Source organism: Neovison vison, chromosome 2, assembly GCF_020171115.1.
Source record: "Neovison vison isolate M4711 chromosome 2, ASM_NN_V1, whole genome shotgun sequence".
Taxonomy (NCBI): domain Eukaryota; kingdom Metazoa; phylum Chordata; class Mammalia; order Carnivora; family Mustelidae; genus Neogale; species Neogale vison.
The window spans coordinates 88,312,947-88,328,411 of NC_058092.1; the positions used below are offsets into that span (position 1 = coordinate 88,312,947).

Genomic DNA, 15,465 nt, shown 5'->3' on the forward strand with positions numbered 1-15,465 from the left:
ATACTTCTTTGAAAAGGTCAAGGTTGACAACCTTGGAGAGGTGTCCAAAAGATAATGGGCTCTTCTCTGTCAGCTCAACCCTCAAGTGCTGTTCTTGACAGTAAAGACAGTAAAATCAACCCCATATCCTCAAGTATATTCATTTGTGGTGGGATACAGATTTAGGTCAATTTATGTATTTTATATATACATTTTTTAAATAAAAGTTTCTATGAGAGGGCGCCTGGGTGGCTCAGTGGGTTAGGCCACTGCCTTCGGCTCAGGTCATGATCTCAGGGTCCTGGGATCGAGTCCCACATCGGGCTCTCTGCTCAGCAGGGAGCCTGCTTCCCTCTGTCTCCCTCTCTGCCTGCCTCTCCATCTGCTTGTGATCTCTCTGTCAAATAAATAAATAAAATCTTTAAAAAAAAAAAAAAGTTTCAATGAGATTAATTTCTCCATTGTCCAAAACCTAGTAACCCTCATAATAAAGTAGCTTTTTGTGAAATGATGAGGTACTAGAGATGGAAAATTTCAGGCAAAAGGGTGGGGTCGCTTACAGTCTCTCCACGTTGTCCAGGGTGTCCTGGCAGGCCATCCTTCCCAGGTGGTCCCTGAAATCACAAATATTAAATACCACAGGTCATAAATATTCCTTGAAATTGTTTATACTTTAAACGTTATCTGTTAGACAATTTTCTCATCATATTTTCATTACGTATCATATTTTGATGTTCTGTTGATTTTATATACAATAGTGGTATGTGTCTATAATCTCTTTAGGATAATTCTATCTGTAACTGTGACCAAGAGAAAATTGTTATTACTCCCTTATGAACATTTTACATTTATAAATGATTTCACTAACATCTATTTTTAAAAAACACATTCATACAGATCTGTGTTTTTAATTTTACAAAAAGGTTTAATTCTTCGGTAGTTGACAAAGGAGTGTTTTTCCCCTCTTTTTTGGTGATCTGTTCCTAACTCAATTTCCTGTGCATCAAGATTTGGATAGCAGAAAGATGGTGTCCTCTAGTGGTGGTCTGAGCTTCTAACTGATAAGAATGAAAAGAAATACAAACTTAGAAACAAGGGCAATTCGTCTTTCAATTGCTTCAAATAAAGGGAAAAAGGTCAGGTCTATGTTCAATTTTAGAAGTCGTCAGGGCCAGATTTTCCCAGCTGGTTTTCTTAAATATCCTCTTGGACACATAATGTTTGTTAAGCCCTGGACAGCCGCTCTACTATGTACCGCTTTCTCTAAAGGATGCTGTCTGTGTCATGACTGAAGAAATAAATGAAGCAATTAACTGAGTACTTAAAGTAAACAACTCCGTGTGGTTCCTGTGTTTTAGATACTTAGTAGAACTATAGATTGCTTCTTTAGTCTGCACTATGGATTAGTCATCCTACTCAGAAACCATTAAGTATTGGGGTCAGATTTCAAAACAGGTTTAATAAGTAGATGCAGAAATATTATTACCCTCCAGATAAACAAAGAGAAATGATCATTTTAGTAATATTTTTAACCATAACAGATACACCTCTCACACCCTGTTAATCATTTAAATCTACTTATTTTAAAAATACATTATTTACAAAAATCTATTTTCAAATATCAATTATTATTATACTAAGTTAGAAAATAAGGCTTTCTTTCAAAAGAAGATTATTTTCACTGACTGCTTTGTTTCACTGGAGTAAGGTTTTTTGACTTTGGCTTCAAAAGCTCAGGAGAAAGGCCTGACTCCAGTCCCAGCTCTGTTCACTGATCTCATCTCATCCCGGGCTACCATGTGAACTAACAGCTCTGAATTAATGACTATTCTTATGACTCTTCACAAGATTATCGCTTACTCAGTGATCTGCTCATGGTTCCCATGATCACCTCAGTGAGTCTAGTGTCAGCCTCTGAAAAGACCAAAACTGGAGTGTTTTTAATCAAGGCCCCCAAACATTTCTTCTTTCTTAATCACATATTACATATTTTTATATATTAGGCACTAGATAAGCAGTCATATAAGAGTTAGCTCTGCTCTCAGTTTAAAGGGGAAGCACAGAAATAAGTAGTTAATTGATAGCAGACTTCATGTAAGTTCAGTAATTCAAAACAGTAAACAAGAAGTCTATACTGTATTATTATTTTGATACATATAGGAATAAATGTATTATTTTGATACATATTGGAATAAATGTACTGTCAATCGAGGGCAGGAGTTTTAACTATAAACACAGAGTGGCAGCTAAAGGATAGTAAACAGGAATGGGGCATTCCCCCCACCCCCAGTACTAAAAGGCCTCTCAAATTATGTGTTTTGCCATCAGCATAAACCATTTACACATTTTCTAACAATCTGTAAATATATATTTCAATATCTCATTACATTTGCTGATTTGAGAAGCACAGGTTACACTTTTATTGCAAAATATCATAATCCTTTAAAATGGTGATCTTAGGAGTGCGTGGGTGGCTCAGTGGGTTAAAGCCTCTGCCTTCGGCTCAGGTCATGATCCCAGGGTCCTGGGATCGAGCCCCGCATCAGGCTTTCTGCTCAGTGGGGATCCTGCTTCCTCCTCTCTCTCTCTCTCTCTCTGCCTACTTGTGATCTCTGTCTGTCAAATAAATAAATTTTTTAAAAAATCTTTAAAAAAATGGTGGTCTTAAATCAAAACAATGTCATCTTGGTATAAATACAATGTGATTTTTAATGACTTTCCCACATATCGTGAGGGAACAGCATTAATAGACTACATAAAGAATTCATATCATTATCATTTTTTGATTTAAGTATATATTTCAAATATTAAGTGATTAATTCTAAATAATTATAATGCTCCCACACTACTATCCAATAAAATAAAGCAGAATGATTACCAAATAATTTCACAGCATTAATTTTAAAATAATTTTATTGGTCAAAATAGAATGCATCTTTGATGTTGTTGAAGGGTAGTGGCAACAAATTTACCAAAATGAGAGTGTACAAGGCAATCTGTGAAAAAGACACTTATAAATAAGTGTTAAGGATATTTTTTTCACTTCCCACTAGAACTGAATTTTTATTTTTCCTCTTCTATAAATAGAATGTATCTCATAATAGTTGTGTTATAAATCTCAATCATCTCGAGTTAAAATTCTTCTTCATGGGGTAACTATATCCTGACACTGGCATGAGATTAAAAGACTCTAAACATGAACATTCCAAGCATTCGATACATAATCCATTTGTGCATGTGTATAGGTGTGAATTTATATATAAAAACATACACACACGCATGCACACACACATTTTCTGATTACAAGGAAGATGAGCCGATTTATTGGTAGGAAAAGGAGTTTGGCTCTATCCCTCCAACTGAATTGCTTCTTTCCATATGAAAGAGATGAAGGCATTTCTGTCCTAAATGTTATAAAACTGCATACCAGAGAAATAATAGGTACTTTTAGTTCATGCTCTGATGTTTCACTTGTCACAGAAACAGAGTACTAAAATCATTTTGTTTAGCAGTGAAAGCAATGTTCCTTAACAGTGTCCTGCCTCTCCAACTAGTCTGCTTGCTTCTCAAATGTAGGCACTTATTGTGCTTCTAATACTTCTTAGAGACAAAATGCATGCATGATTAATGGCTCAAAACTTGTTGAAAGATACATGAGAGAATGGACTGAAAAAGTCTGAGGAAAAATGGGTCAAGCGGTTTTCCTTGACAATAAAATTACATTACATGAAGAAAACAATTCTTAGCAATATGTACAATATGTACAAATATAAATGATATGATAATGTGGTACTTAATATATATCACTGGATTTTATGTTCCTAAACAATGATCTATGCACACAGCTTCAAAATACTTATGAAAAATGTCTTATGGGGGCGCCTGGGTGGCTCAGTGAGTTAAGCCTCTGCCTTCAGCTCAGGTCATCTCAGGGTCCTGGAATCAAGCCCCGCATCGAGCTCTCTGCTCAGCAGGGAGCCTGCTTCCCCCTTGCTCTCTGCCTACTTGTGATCTCTCTCTCTCTCTCTGTTAAATAAATAAAATCTTTTTTTAAAAAATGTCTTATGAATACATTTTTGGAACTGTGTTTTCACTTCACTACATGTGTAACTTTGTGTGACTATATTACATTTTGAAGGGAACTGAGATGGTGGGTAAACAACACTAAATACAAGTAGTACTGATACTATCCTATATTTAATACTAACTATTTGTTAGTTATTTTAAAATACTATAATATAGATAACAATTCTTTTTTTATATGTTTGCAGTAATAAAGCAAAATATTGTTGAAAATAATATTTTAAACACAGTGTCTAAAAATCGTTGCCAGGGCACCTGGGTGGCTCAGTGGGTTAAAGCCTCTGCCTTCGGCTCAGGTCATGATTTCAGGGTTCTGGGATGGAGCCCCATATCGGACTCTCTGTTCAGCAGGGAGCCTGCTTCCTCCTCTCTCTCTGCCTGCCTCTCTGCCTACTTGTGATCTCTGTCTGTCAAATAAATAAATAAAATCTTTTAAAAAAAAATAAATAAATAAAATAAAAATTGTTGCCAAAAGAGATGGTGTCAACATTTAATATTTACTATAAGTCAGTATTTCATGATAAATAATTCATATTTTGAAGATGTGAGCTAAAGTCACACTTGAAAGTTATCAGTAAAATTGAGAATTATTCACTTCAATAAAAAATTGGATGGATGCCCATATTCATTTAGTTATAAATTGTTTTTGACATATTTAAAAGTATAATGTAATCAGATGTAATATTTATTTAAAATTTTAACATCCTAGTTCAGAATTTTCTGAATTGTTTCTTTATGTGAGATTGTTACAGGGCTATATTTGGTTAACTATAATAATTTGAAAATAGAGAACTGGGATATACAATTTTTGAAATACTGGCATATATAAAAAGTCCCATATAACCTCCTCATACAAGGTGAATGTTGTGGTTTTGTCAAAAAGATTCAGTTCAAAATCAATTTAGAATATTCAGTTGAAAAATGTATATCAATGAGCCCCCAAAAGAAAATATCCAGAATGTGAATAAAACTACTAGTAATGATTTAGTTATCTGTATTATTGCAGTGAAAAAACATTTGGTTCTCAAATTATTGACTGAAAATTTTAACTATACTTAGCTTCCTGCTGAGTTGATAATAGCCAAACTACATTGGTTTTATTTTTGGTCAAAATGTTTTTTATCTTTGGGACGCCTGGGTGGCTCAGTTGGTTAAGCGGCTGCCTTCGGCTCAGGTCATGATCCCAGCTTCCTGGGGTCGAGTCCCACATCGGGCTCCTTGCTTGGCAGGGAGCCTGCTTCTCCCTCTGCCTCTGCCTGCCACTCTGTCTGCCTGTGCTTGCTCTCGCTTCTCTCTCTATGACAAATAGATGGATAAAATCTTAAAAAAAAAAAAAAAAATGTTTTTTATCTTTGTTACTTAAAGTATGGCCCATGGAGCAAGCAGTAGCATTGACATCACCTGGACCATTGTCAGTAAGGTCAAGACTCAAGACTCACCCCAGACCTATTAAATCCAATCTACATTTTTAACAAGGTGCCCACACAATTTGTATGCACATTAAAGTTTGCACAGCATTATCTGGTGTAGACTGGAAGAGTGGCTCCAAATTTTAGCGTGCATCAGAACTATCTGGAGAATTTACTAAACACATGGGCCACTCTCTTGGAGTTCTGACTAGCTGAGCAAGGTAGCATGTCTAAGAAATCTCCAGTGGTACTACGATGCTCTGACCCAAAGAGCACACTTTGAGAACAACTTCCTTAGACACATGGGTGTTACAGCCTGAAACTGTGTTGAAATGCATGTAGAAATCCTAAGTTATACGTTGAAATTCATATACTGAAATCCTAACCTCAGAGGCGATGTTATTAGTCCCTTGGGCCTTCGGGAGGTGCTTACCTCACGAAGATGAGAACTTCAGGAATGAAATCAGGGACATGAAAGCGGCCCGGGAGAGCTCCCTAACCCCTTCTGCCACGTTAAGATACCATAAGAAGTCTGTTACTTGAAAGGGGGCCCTCACCTGACCACACTGGTATGCTGATCTAGGACCTCCAGCCTCCAGAACTGTGAGAAATAAATTTCTGTTGTTTATAAGTAGCTGGTCTCTGTGTGTGTTTTTTTGTGTGGTTGGTTTTGGCAGTTTTTTTTGTTATTGGAGCCAGAATGGACTAAAACAGTGGGTAAGTTGATTCTAGTTCTCATAAATAAACTGAGTAGACTGCTAAGAAAAGAAGCAGAAAACAACTGAGCGCTGAGCATGTCCTATGTTTCCATGAATATTTAAGTATGAGAATAAAGGATTTCAGTTAACTTTGTGAAGCTCTTTGAATATCTCAGCAAATTATATAAAAAGGGGGTATAAATCAAGAAGGGTTAGCATTACATTGTTTAAAAGAATGCATTATGGAGACAAAAATAATAAATACAAATAAACAAATTATAATGAGATGTAAGTAATGTCAGAATGCTAGAGAATATTTAGGAAGTGACATTTTGACAAATACATTGGGTGATGGAAAACAAAAGAGAAATACTGATAAAATAAATATTTAACAATCAGTAGCAAATTTTAAAGCCATCAGTAATATTCATTGCAGGAGAGGAGTATTGGAGAGAATAACAGCCATGCATGTTTTTTCCATCTTTAATATACTTTTAAAGGATATTTACTAAGATATTTTTGTATTACATCAGAAACACTCAATAAACTGAAACTGAATAAGTTAAACAAATTGAAAAATGTACATTCTTTGACACTATGAATTGCAATTTTGTTTTTATTAGAATTTTCATCAAAATTTATATCTAAAAATTATTTAAAATAAAACCATGACTCTCAAAAATTTGGAAACATTGTCCAATGGAGAAAGATAAAGAAAACCTATGGCACTTACAGGAGGGCCTTTTGGTCCAGGGAATCCAACTGGACCCTGAGGTCCTTGAGGGCCCTGAAAAGAAAAAGCAGTGAAGAAATTTAGGAATATGCATTGAAAGATACATCTTTATACTTACTGTTTATTTCTACAGATGAGCCAAAACATAACATATAGCTTCTTCACCGTAATGACAGAACTGAGGCAGTGCAACAGGCTATGCTAATCTAAAAGCTAAATGCATGATCCTTCACATTATTCAGTACGTAAAAGCACACACATCAATGGTCTTAAATCAAGAAAACTGTAAACATTTATATTTTATTTACAATTCATATTAAAAGTGAACTGAGGGGCACCTGGGTGGCTCAGTGGGTTAAGCCTCTGCCTTCAGCTCAGGTCATGAGTTCAGGGTCCTGGGATTGAGCCCTGCATTGGGCTCTGCTCAGCGGCAGGCCTGCTTTCCCCTCTCTCTCTGCCTGCCTCTCTGCCTACTTGTGACCTCTCTCTCTGTGTCAAATAAATAAATAAATAAACTTTAAAAAGCTTTAAAAGAACATAGATGAACATAGATGTATCAAGAAGTTCCACAGATGCTGGACGTTTTCCCCCCAATTTTATTTTATTTCTTTTCAGTGTTCCAAAATTCATTATTTATGCACTACACCCAGTGTTCCATGCAATACATGCCCTCCATAATACCCAACACTAGACTCACCCAACTCCCCACCGCCTTCCCCTCCAAAACCCTCAGTTTATTTCTCAGAGTCCACAATATCTCATGGTTTGCTGGGCTTTTAACATTAGTTGGAAACATCCCCAAACAGAGAGTATTTCGATTCCATAGCCCTCCCCCAAAAAGTTATTTTTAAAATTGACTCTATAAATGTTCTGACTCCAGACAAACAAAACTAAAAGAAAGAAACAAGTGGCTAATTCAGAAAGACCTTTAATTCATTTCTATATTTAAAATTTATTTTCTGAAAATGTGAATATCTCATTTTACTCACATATAAACTTCTTTGTAGACAAGATAAAAACATATTGCATCATCATTCCCATTAACATTCAATCCAAGTATACGTTTATAATATTGTTCTTAACTTGATGTTTAATTAACTATATTATTCAACACTCATATTTACACATCTTTAAAATGCAAAAAGTAAACTTTACTAAAGAGACAGCAAAATAATTGCTAAAATAATCCTTTCTGTTCCCAGAACATAATAATTATATTCCTAAAATAAATATATATAAAATGGAAGAAAATATAAATAAGATTTAATCAACTCAACTAGAATAGGATTTATTTATATTTAAATAAAAAATAAAGATCAATAAAATTAGTGTTTAATAGAATTTATTCTTTTCAATTTATCAGTTTAGTTCTTCCAAGGGAAATATTACCATTTTTAAGCCAACACTAGTTCAGAAATCATCACAAATTATTGTTATTACCAGCATCTCATCTTAAAATCAAAAAGGAAGTTCAAATTTAGACATGTCATTAAATAAATAGATATCAATGTGTTTCCTCAAAATGCTGGGCAACTTTTGGGACTCACAGATTTTGGTATTCTTATTAAAGTACCAAACTATAATTCTTCAGTATCTATCATAATAGCTTAAGAATATTATAAACACAATTTTATTTTAAATACAAAATTTTAAAAGTATTATTTTTTTAGGTCATGTAGCACGCTCAATTTTTCTAATTTCTTAAAATGTCATTTCTTTGCTTTCCATATTTTGGTTCCTTTTCAAATAAAATTTGATTTTGAATTTAAATTTTTTTAATGAAAAAGCTTTCAAAAACCACTTCTCTAGAGAATATAAAGAGAAAGTTGGTCTTTATAAAATTCCACAAAAACTATTTATATGTTCTGTCTGTATTAATCAAAATAGTTTCCAGTTGAAGTGGAAAATACATACTCAGTATAAAGATACTATTGGAACTCAATCAGGGTTGCCAGATAAAATACCTAGTGTCAGTGAGATTTGAATTTTAGATAAGTCTATCGCCATACCACCCTGAATGCACCCGATCTCATCTGAATTTTAGATAAATAAGGAATAATTTTAATATGTCCTAAATATTGCAAGGGACATGCTTAAACCCAAACTATTCTGTTATTCATGTAAAAACTGAGTTTCTTAGTTCTTTTCTTTGTTTTTGTTTTGCTTTTGCTTAATTTGGTGATCTAGACCCAAATAAAAGCTATGAGCTAAATCTTTAATAACAGACATCCACGATCTGCAAATCATGAGTACGAGGAATTATATTAAATTGCAGAGTATCCTAATAAGTGTGTGTGTGTGTGTGTGTGTGTGTATTCCAATATATATATAAAATATCCTAAGCCATGTATATAATATGTACATATAATACTATGTATATTTATAAACAAATATATTATTAAAGAAGTTATGGGCAAAAATAGGTATTTCCATTTCTAGTCTAGTTTCGAGGTACTACAAAACCCCTCTCTCTAAACTTCCCAAGTCATATATTTTGATGATGTTATTTCTATCATTTATCAACTATGCCTAAGACATAACTAAATAGTTTATGACAGGTAAAATCCTTTGCAGAAAATTAGGATATATTAGGGATAAAATGTTGCATCAACTACACAGAACACAGGAAATATGTTCTGTATATTTAAAATGTATGAATGCTATCGAAAATGGTTACCAGCTTAAATTTTTTTTATACTAACCTTTACTTTCATCCTCAAAATACACTTTTCTTATTCTCAAAGTATTTTTACAATTACAAATAATCATGCTTTTGGGTGGTGCCTGGGTGGCTCAGTAGTTAAGCGTCTGCCTTCGGCTCAGGTCATGATCCCAGGGTCCTGGACTCGAACCCCATGTCAGGATTTCTGCTCAGCAGAGAGTCTGCTTCTCCCTCTCCCACTTCCGCTGCTTGTTTTCCCTCTCTCTCTGTCTCTGTTTCTATCAAATATGTTAATTAATTTTTAAACAATCAGGCTCTTGGGCCACAGTGTTTTGTTACAAAATTGTAAATACATATGGTTGCTCGTGATATTTTGGAATGCATAAGCAAGATACGAGCATAAAAATTTGCTATAATTTATAAAATAATTCTATTCCATTTAATGATTTAGCCATTTTAACTAAACTACATCTTCTTATTAAGATGACTTTGGCCATAAAATTTTTCAAATGTATATATTATTTATGAACTCAAAATATACAGAACTGAATCAATTTGGGAATAGTTTATCAACAGTGAGAAATATTTAGTAGAAGTTTAATTAAATTAAATATGAACTAAAGCCTTGAAACAACCGTAATTAAATGTTTATTTTTGTGTCATACCTACTGACACTTCTATTACAAATAGAAACTATGTCCCCTGCAAAATTACTTATTCTCAGTTTTCTTTGTATAAATATCACAAGATGTTTCTATTTTTCTTTTTGTGAAACACCTATTACCAATTTCAAACAATAATATACAAAAAATATCACTATGACTGTATAATCCCGAACATTGCTATAGAATATAAATAAGTGAATCTAATTTCTTTAAAAGTGACACAGAATTAATATTTAAAATTATTTAAAGAAGATAGCTTTCAAAAACTCTGGCTACAAAAATGCTGTATTTTGCCAAAAGAAAACAAATAAAGGGCATGCTTCCTCATGTATATTTAGCTTTATTTTATATCAATTGAAAATCAATTTACTAAATAGTTTTTCTATTTACTGGAATAGATGTTTTATCTTGATTTGAATGTGTATCGATTGTGACTTAATGGCTACTGGGAGCTTGCATTTTACCAGCACAATGCCGCTTCCAGAGCTATGGACAAAATGAATATCAATAAGGAAAGCAAGGGGAGTGAAGTAGAAGGTGCAGGTGTTCTACAGATACCTTAAAAAAAAAATTGTTTTGGCTTGAGTTTAAAAGTGACATCATAGGGTAATTATGCACAATATTACTCTCATTTCGATAACAAAATTAGTAGTACATAACGGATTCTGTTTTTCTTAAAAAGAAGTCAAAGAAAAACAGAGGAATTTTTAAACTCTGACTAGATTTTGCAAATCACTGTGCTCATCCATTTGCAGACACGAGTACCTTTTCCCAGAAATGTAAACACTTGCAAACTATTAATATTAATTTTATATTATGTTACTGTGTCATACTTACTCTTTCACCAGGAGGGCCTGGAGGGCCATCACCGCCTGAAGTGCCCTAGCAACAACAACAACACCAAAAAAAAAAAAAGAAAGAAAAATCAGTTTTGATTACTTCTCCTAGCTTTCGTCCTCTGGAAGAGGAACGGAGAACAAACCCGAATGGAAGGAGTACTCAGAATACCTTTGGGCCAGGTTTCCCAGTGGGACCTCTCGCGCCTCTGGAACCTCGAGGACCCTGCCCGGGAGAGCAAAAGATGAAAACTGATCCGGTGCCAAGTACAACCAAAAGCAGAGGACCCGTGTGTATTTTTGAAGAGAATTATCTTGGAAAATTAAATCCAGACCGAAAAATGAAAAGCATGATTTTTAAATCAAGGCACCCACCGTTGGACCACGCTGACCCCGAGGGCCTGGTTTGCCAGCAACACCCTGCCAAAGACAATTTAAACAGTTTCAGTATGTAGCAAATCACAGTCCACTGTGAGTCGAGTGCCGAGTGATAGGTACTCATGTGAGATCATTAAATTCCACAGTTTAAGGGAATATGCTTATATATCATACCCGTGCACCTTTCTCTCCATTGGCACCTGGAAACCCAGGAAATCCAGTGGAACCCTACAAGAATAAAAGCAAGAAACCATGAGCATGGTAACTAACATTTTTAGCCATAGGCTGCAAACCTCTTGGAACACACTGAGTCTCACAAGCTGGTAATATTTAAATGAGACACAGAATTTTAAGATACTATACAACTTCTATGAATCTATTTGAAAATGAACTTACAGTGACATCTGAGATCCTAGAAGCATTGAAAGCATGAATTGATAAAAAAAAATTTCAGTTTTTAACTTTAAAATAATTATTCAGATATCATTTCTCATATTAGAAAATAGCAATTAAAGGACATTTTAGATAGAATAATTTTGACTTACAATTCCGTATCATGATCATGAATAATTAGATGTTAAAATAGGATTTTTATAAAAGTTTTCCTGAATTAACATTATTGTATTTGCATACTTATCACTTTTTAGTTTATTTTTAATACCTTTAGAACTAAATAAAATCATAAAGACTAACAATCTTCTTCCACCTTTTCCGTTTGATGTTTGACTGTGGTTAGATCTAGCTGAGAGTCTAAGTCAGGAAGCCTAGCATTAAAATCCTGTTTTTGAAATTCCAAAGATATAACTTCAAGACTTATGTTTATCATACATTCACCTATGTAAGCTGGGTATATTACTTATCCTCTTTGAGCATAGTCTTTTATCATGCAAAATGAGGGCACTTACCCACATCTTATAGGCACTTTGAATTTGTGGGAGGTTGGGATAAATGAAGGCAAGGTATAAAAATGATAATAGTAGATAACAATAAATACTGGTTATTTAGAGATGTAATAAGCACAGTAAAGGCATCATGTCATTTCATCCACAAACAGCCACATTTTACAGATGGATTATAATTCTCCCATTTCACCTAGTGCCTATGTCCAGATTTTCATCTGTTTTCAGAGATTCCTTTGAACATGACTGTAATTGGTTTGCCCCATCACTGAATCATGAAATAGAACAGATTAAGGGTCAGATCCTTTCTCCTCAACTTGCTAACTCTGAGATTCTGGAAAGGGTGAGAGGGCTTCCAAATACTCACGTTTCCTGTTCAGACCACTACACAAATTAAATGCAATAACGTGTAAAGTATCTAGCAAAGAGTAGTAGACACTTCCTCACATGTTAAGGGAGATGTAACAAAGCTTTTTTTGACTTGAATCCATTCCCTGCATTTTTATCCTTCCATTCATTTGGATTGAATTACACCTAAAATAATATTTCTCCAAGGGACATGTGGCCCCTCCATAACAGAATAATCCAGAGTGATTCCATACTATCAGGATCTATCTCTCTGGCAGTAGGATCCAGAAACCTGCATTTTAAACCGTTTCTCAAGGTGATATATACAACAGATACCAATTGTATTTCCTCCACAAGTCAGGAAAATCGTATGTGAAGGCTTATGGGAGCTGATGATCAAAACAATAACCCCTGGTAGTCACTGCTAACCTTCTTCTTATGACCCATTGCCCAATATATTCTAATTCATGTCTATAGAGATTACTATGTGATTCACCTGAGGACAATTGTTAGGACATGTAATGTTCACATAATGGGGAAATAATATCTGCAAATTATATTTTTTAAAGGGCTTTCAAAGCCATTGCTCTTTCTCTACGGAGAATCAGAAAGTTAGATCTGGTAGAGCATTACTGTGTGCCTACTCTAAGAACCTGACAAACGACTATAATCCAACATGGAAATAATCTATTCTATCAGATTTTATTTGAGAACAAATACTCATTTCTGTCTTGAGTAGAATAGATAACTAATCATATTTATAGAGACTCAAAACAAATTGCTCTATGCATCAATTTTATTTTTTTTAAGATTTTATTTATTTATTTGACAGACAGAGATCACAAGTAGGCAGAGAGGCAGGCAGAGAGAGAGAGAGAGAGAGAAGCAGGCTCCCTGCTGAGCAGAGAGCCCGATGCGGGGCTCGATCCCAGGACTCTGGGATCATGACCTGAGCCGAAAGCAGAGGCTTTAACGCACTGAGCCACCCAGGCGCCCCCATCAATTTTATTTTTAATAAATTTATTTTCTTACACAGTTTCTGCTCTAAGCGACTTATAGGAAAAGAATAAAAATGCCCAAACCACCAACTAAACAGTTTATAATATATGGGCATATTCTTCCTCTTTTCTCACATAAGGGGTTACCACCAAAATATACAATTCCCATGAAAAGGCATTATCATGCTTTTAAATGGAAAGAACAAACACAAACAAATGCCCAAAAATCAAAGGTTAATGACGAAATTGGCCCACCAACTGTGAAGCTTTCAAAGTTATTTGAATGCTGTTTTAAATATAAAGAATCCTAAAAATAAATAAAATAAAATAAAATAAAATCCTAAAATAAATAAAAAGTTAAACTAGATTTTACTTTTTGAAGTAACTATCCTTTTAAAGTACTTACAGAGGCGCAACTCTCAAATACCCATTGTGATTTATATTGTTAGAAAGTTATCAAATAAGTTATATTGTCTAATTATAGTCCTTAAATCGCCTAAAAGAGATTAGCAGCCAAATTTCACTTTTAGTACAATACAGATTTAAATCTATTCAAAATTCATTAGTTTCCACATAGGAAAAAAATGTAAAGCTATCTTTGATCTTTGATGACCCCATTATTTTTTGTTTTGGGACCAAGAAACATAAATCATTTTTTGATAAGAAAGCTGTTATAGTGAAAAGTAATATTAAAAAAATAAAAACCAAAGTTTCAGACATTTTGGCTAAAGAGTAAAGAAAAATGTTTGATTCCTCTAGGAAGAAACATTTCTCTCCAGTTATTCTGTTGCACTATGTTAATAACAATAACTCAAAGAATATTGAACAGAGTATTGTCTTAGGAAAAAAAAACAGAAGAAAATAAGAATGTCAAATAAAGGAATATTGTGTTCATTCAAGTAATATGACTGTTTTCTGTTTTTAAATCAAAACTCCACAACTGCAGTTCAACGTGGTAATTAGATCAAGAACTCTTCAAGCAATCTAAGGATAGGTTAAGGTTGTGGATTTTGCAGGGAATGTCTTTTTTTACAGAATACTTTTGAAAATGCTTGACATTTGAGAGGAAAGAAACTAGGAAACAGAGTAGTGTATTAGAGACAATATTTAAAAGGTAAAACTTACTAATCAATGTTCTAAATGTAGCTAGAAACCTTTAAATGATGCTCCTGTTATTCTTAAATCACAAATGAATTGACTCTCATTTTAGAAGAGCTCAAGTATATGTTTACTTCTTACTCTACAAGGAAATGCATATTTTCTAGAAACCCAATGGAAAAATTATAAAACAAAGCCACACACAGCAAGCCTAATATATTGTCATCAAAGACAACGAGCAAACACAAATATTATGCAGTTCACATTTGTCAAGAGGAAAGACATTCTGGTTTCCCAATGACTATCTGTGAAACTTATTAATAAATATGTTTGGGGATTATTATATAAATAGGATTTATCCTTATGTACTATACCTGTCATGCATAAATGGGTCAAACAGAGAGAGGAAAAGGAAATAGATAGAAAGATAGAAATAGATAGATGATAGATAGGTAATAATCTCATGGGCATTTATCCATCTTAACAGTAATAACCAAAATGTATGTATTAATTTATTTATTTAACCACTTTTTTTGTTTAAGATTTTATTTATTTATTTGACAGATGGAGATCACAAGTAGGCAGAGAAGCAGGCAGAGAGAGACAAAGAAGCAGGCTCCCTGCTGAGCAGAGAGCCCGATGCGGGACTCGATCCCAGGACCCCGGGATCATGACCTCA

At 34.0% G+C, this 15,465-nt stretch overlaps 1 protein-coding gene across 2 annotated transcripts in view; it reads right to left on the minus strand.

The window, feature by feature from the left end:
* Positions 1-15,465, minus strand: part of COL11A1 (collagen type XI alpha 1 chain) — a 201,271-nt gene that overhangs the window by 75,287 nt on the left and 110,519 nt on the right. For both annotated transcript variants that reach the window (XM_044238784.1, XM_044238783.1), the window contains exons 32-37: positions 11,618-11,671; positions 11,441-11,485; positions 11,238-11,291; positions 11,067-11,111; positions 6,903-6,956; positions 540-593 (exon numbers count right to left, since the gene is read on the minus strand). In XM_044238784.1, coding sequence (XP_044094719.1) covers positions 540-593; positions 6,903-6,956; positions 11,067-11,111; positions 11,238-11,291; positions 11,441-11,485; positions 11,618-11,671 — 306 coding nt within the window. The remainder of the gene's footprint in view (positions 1-539; positions 594-6,902; positions 6,957-11,066; positions 11,112-11,237; positions 11,292-11,440; positions 11,486-11,617; positions 11,672-15,465) is intronic.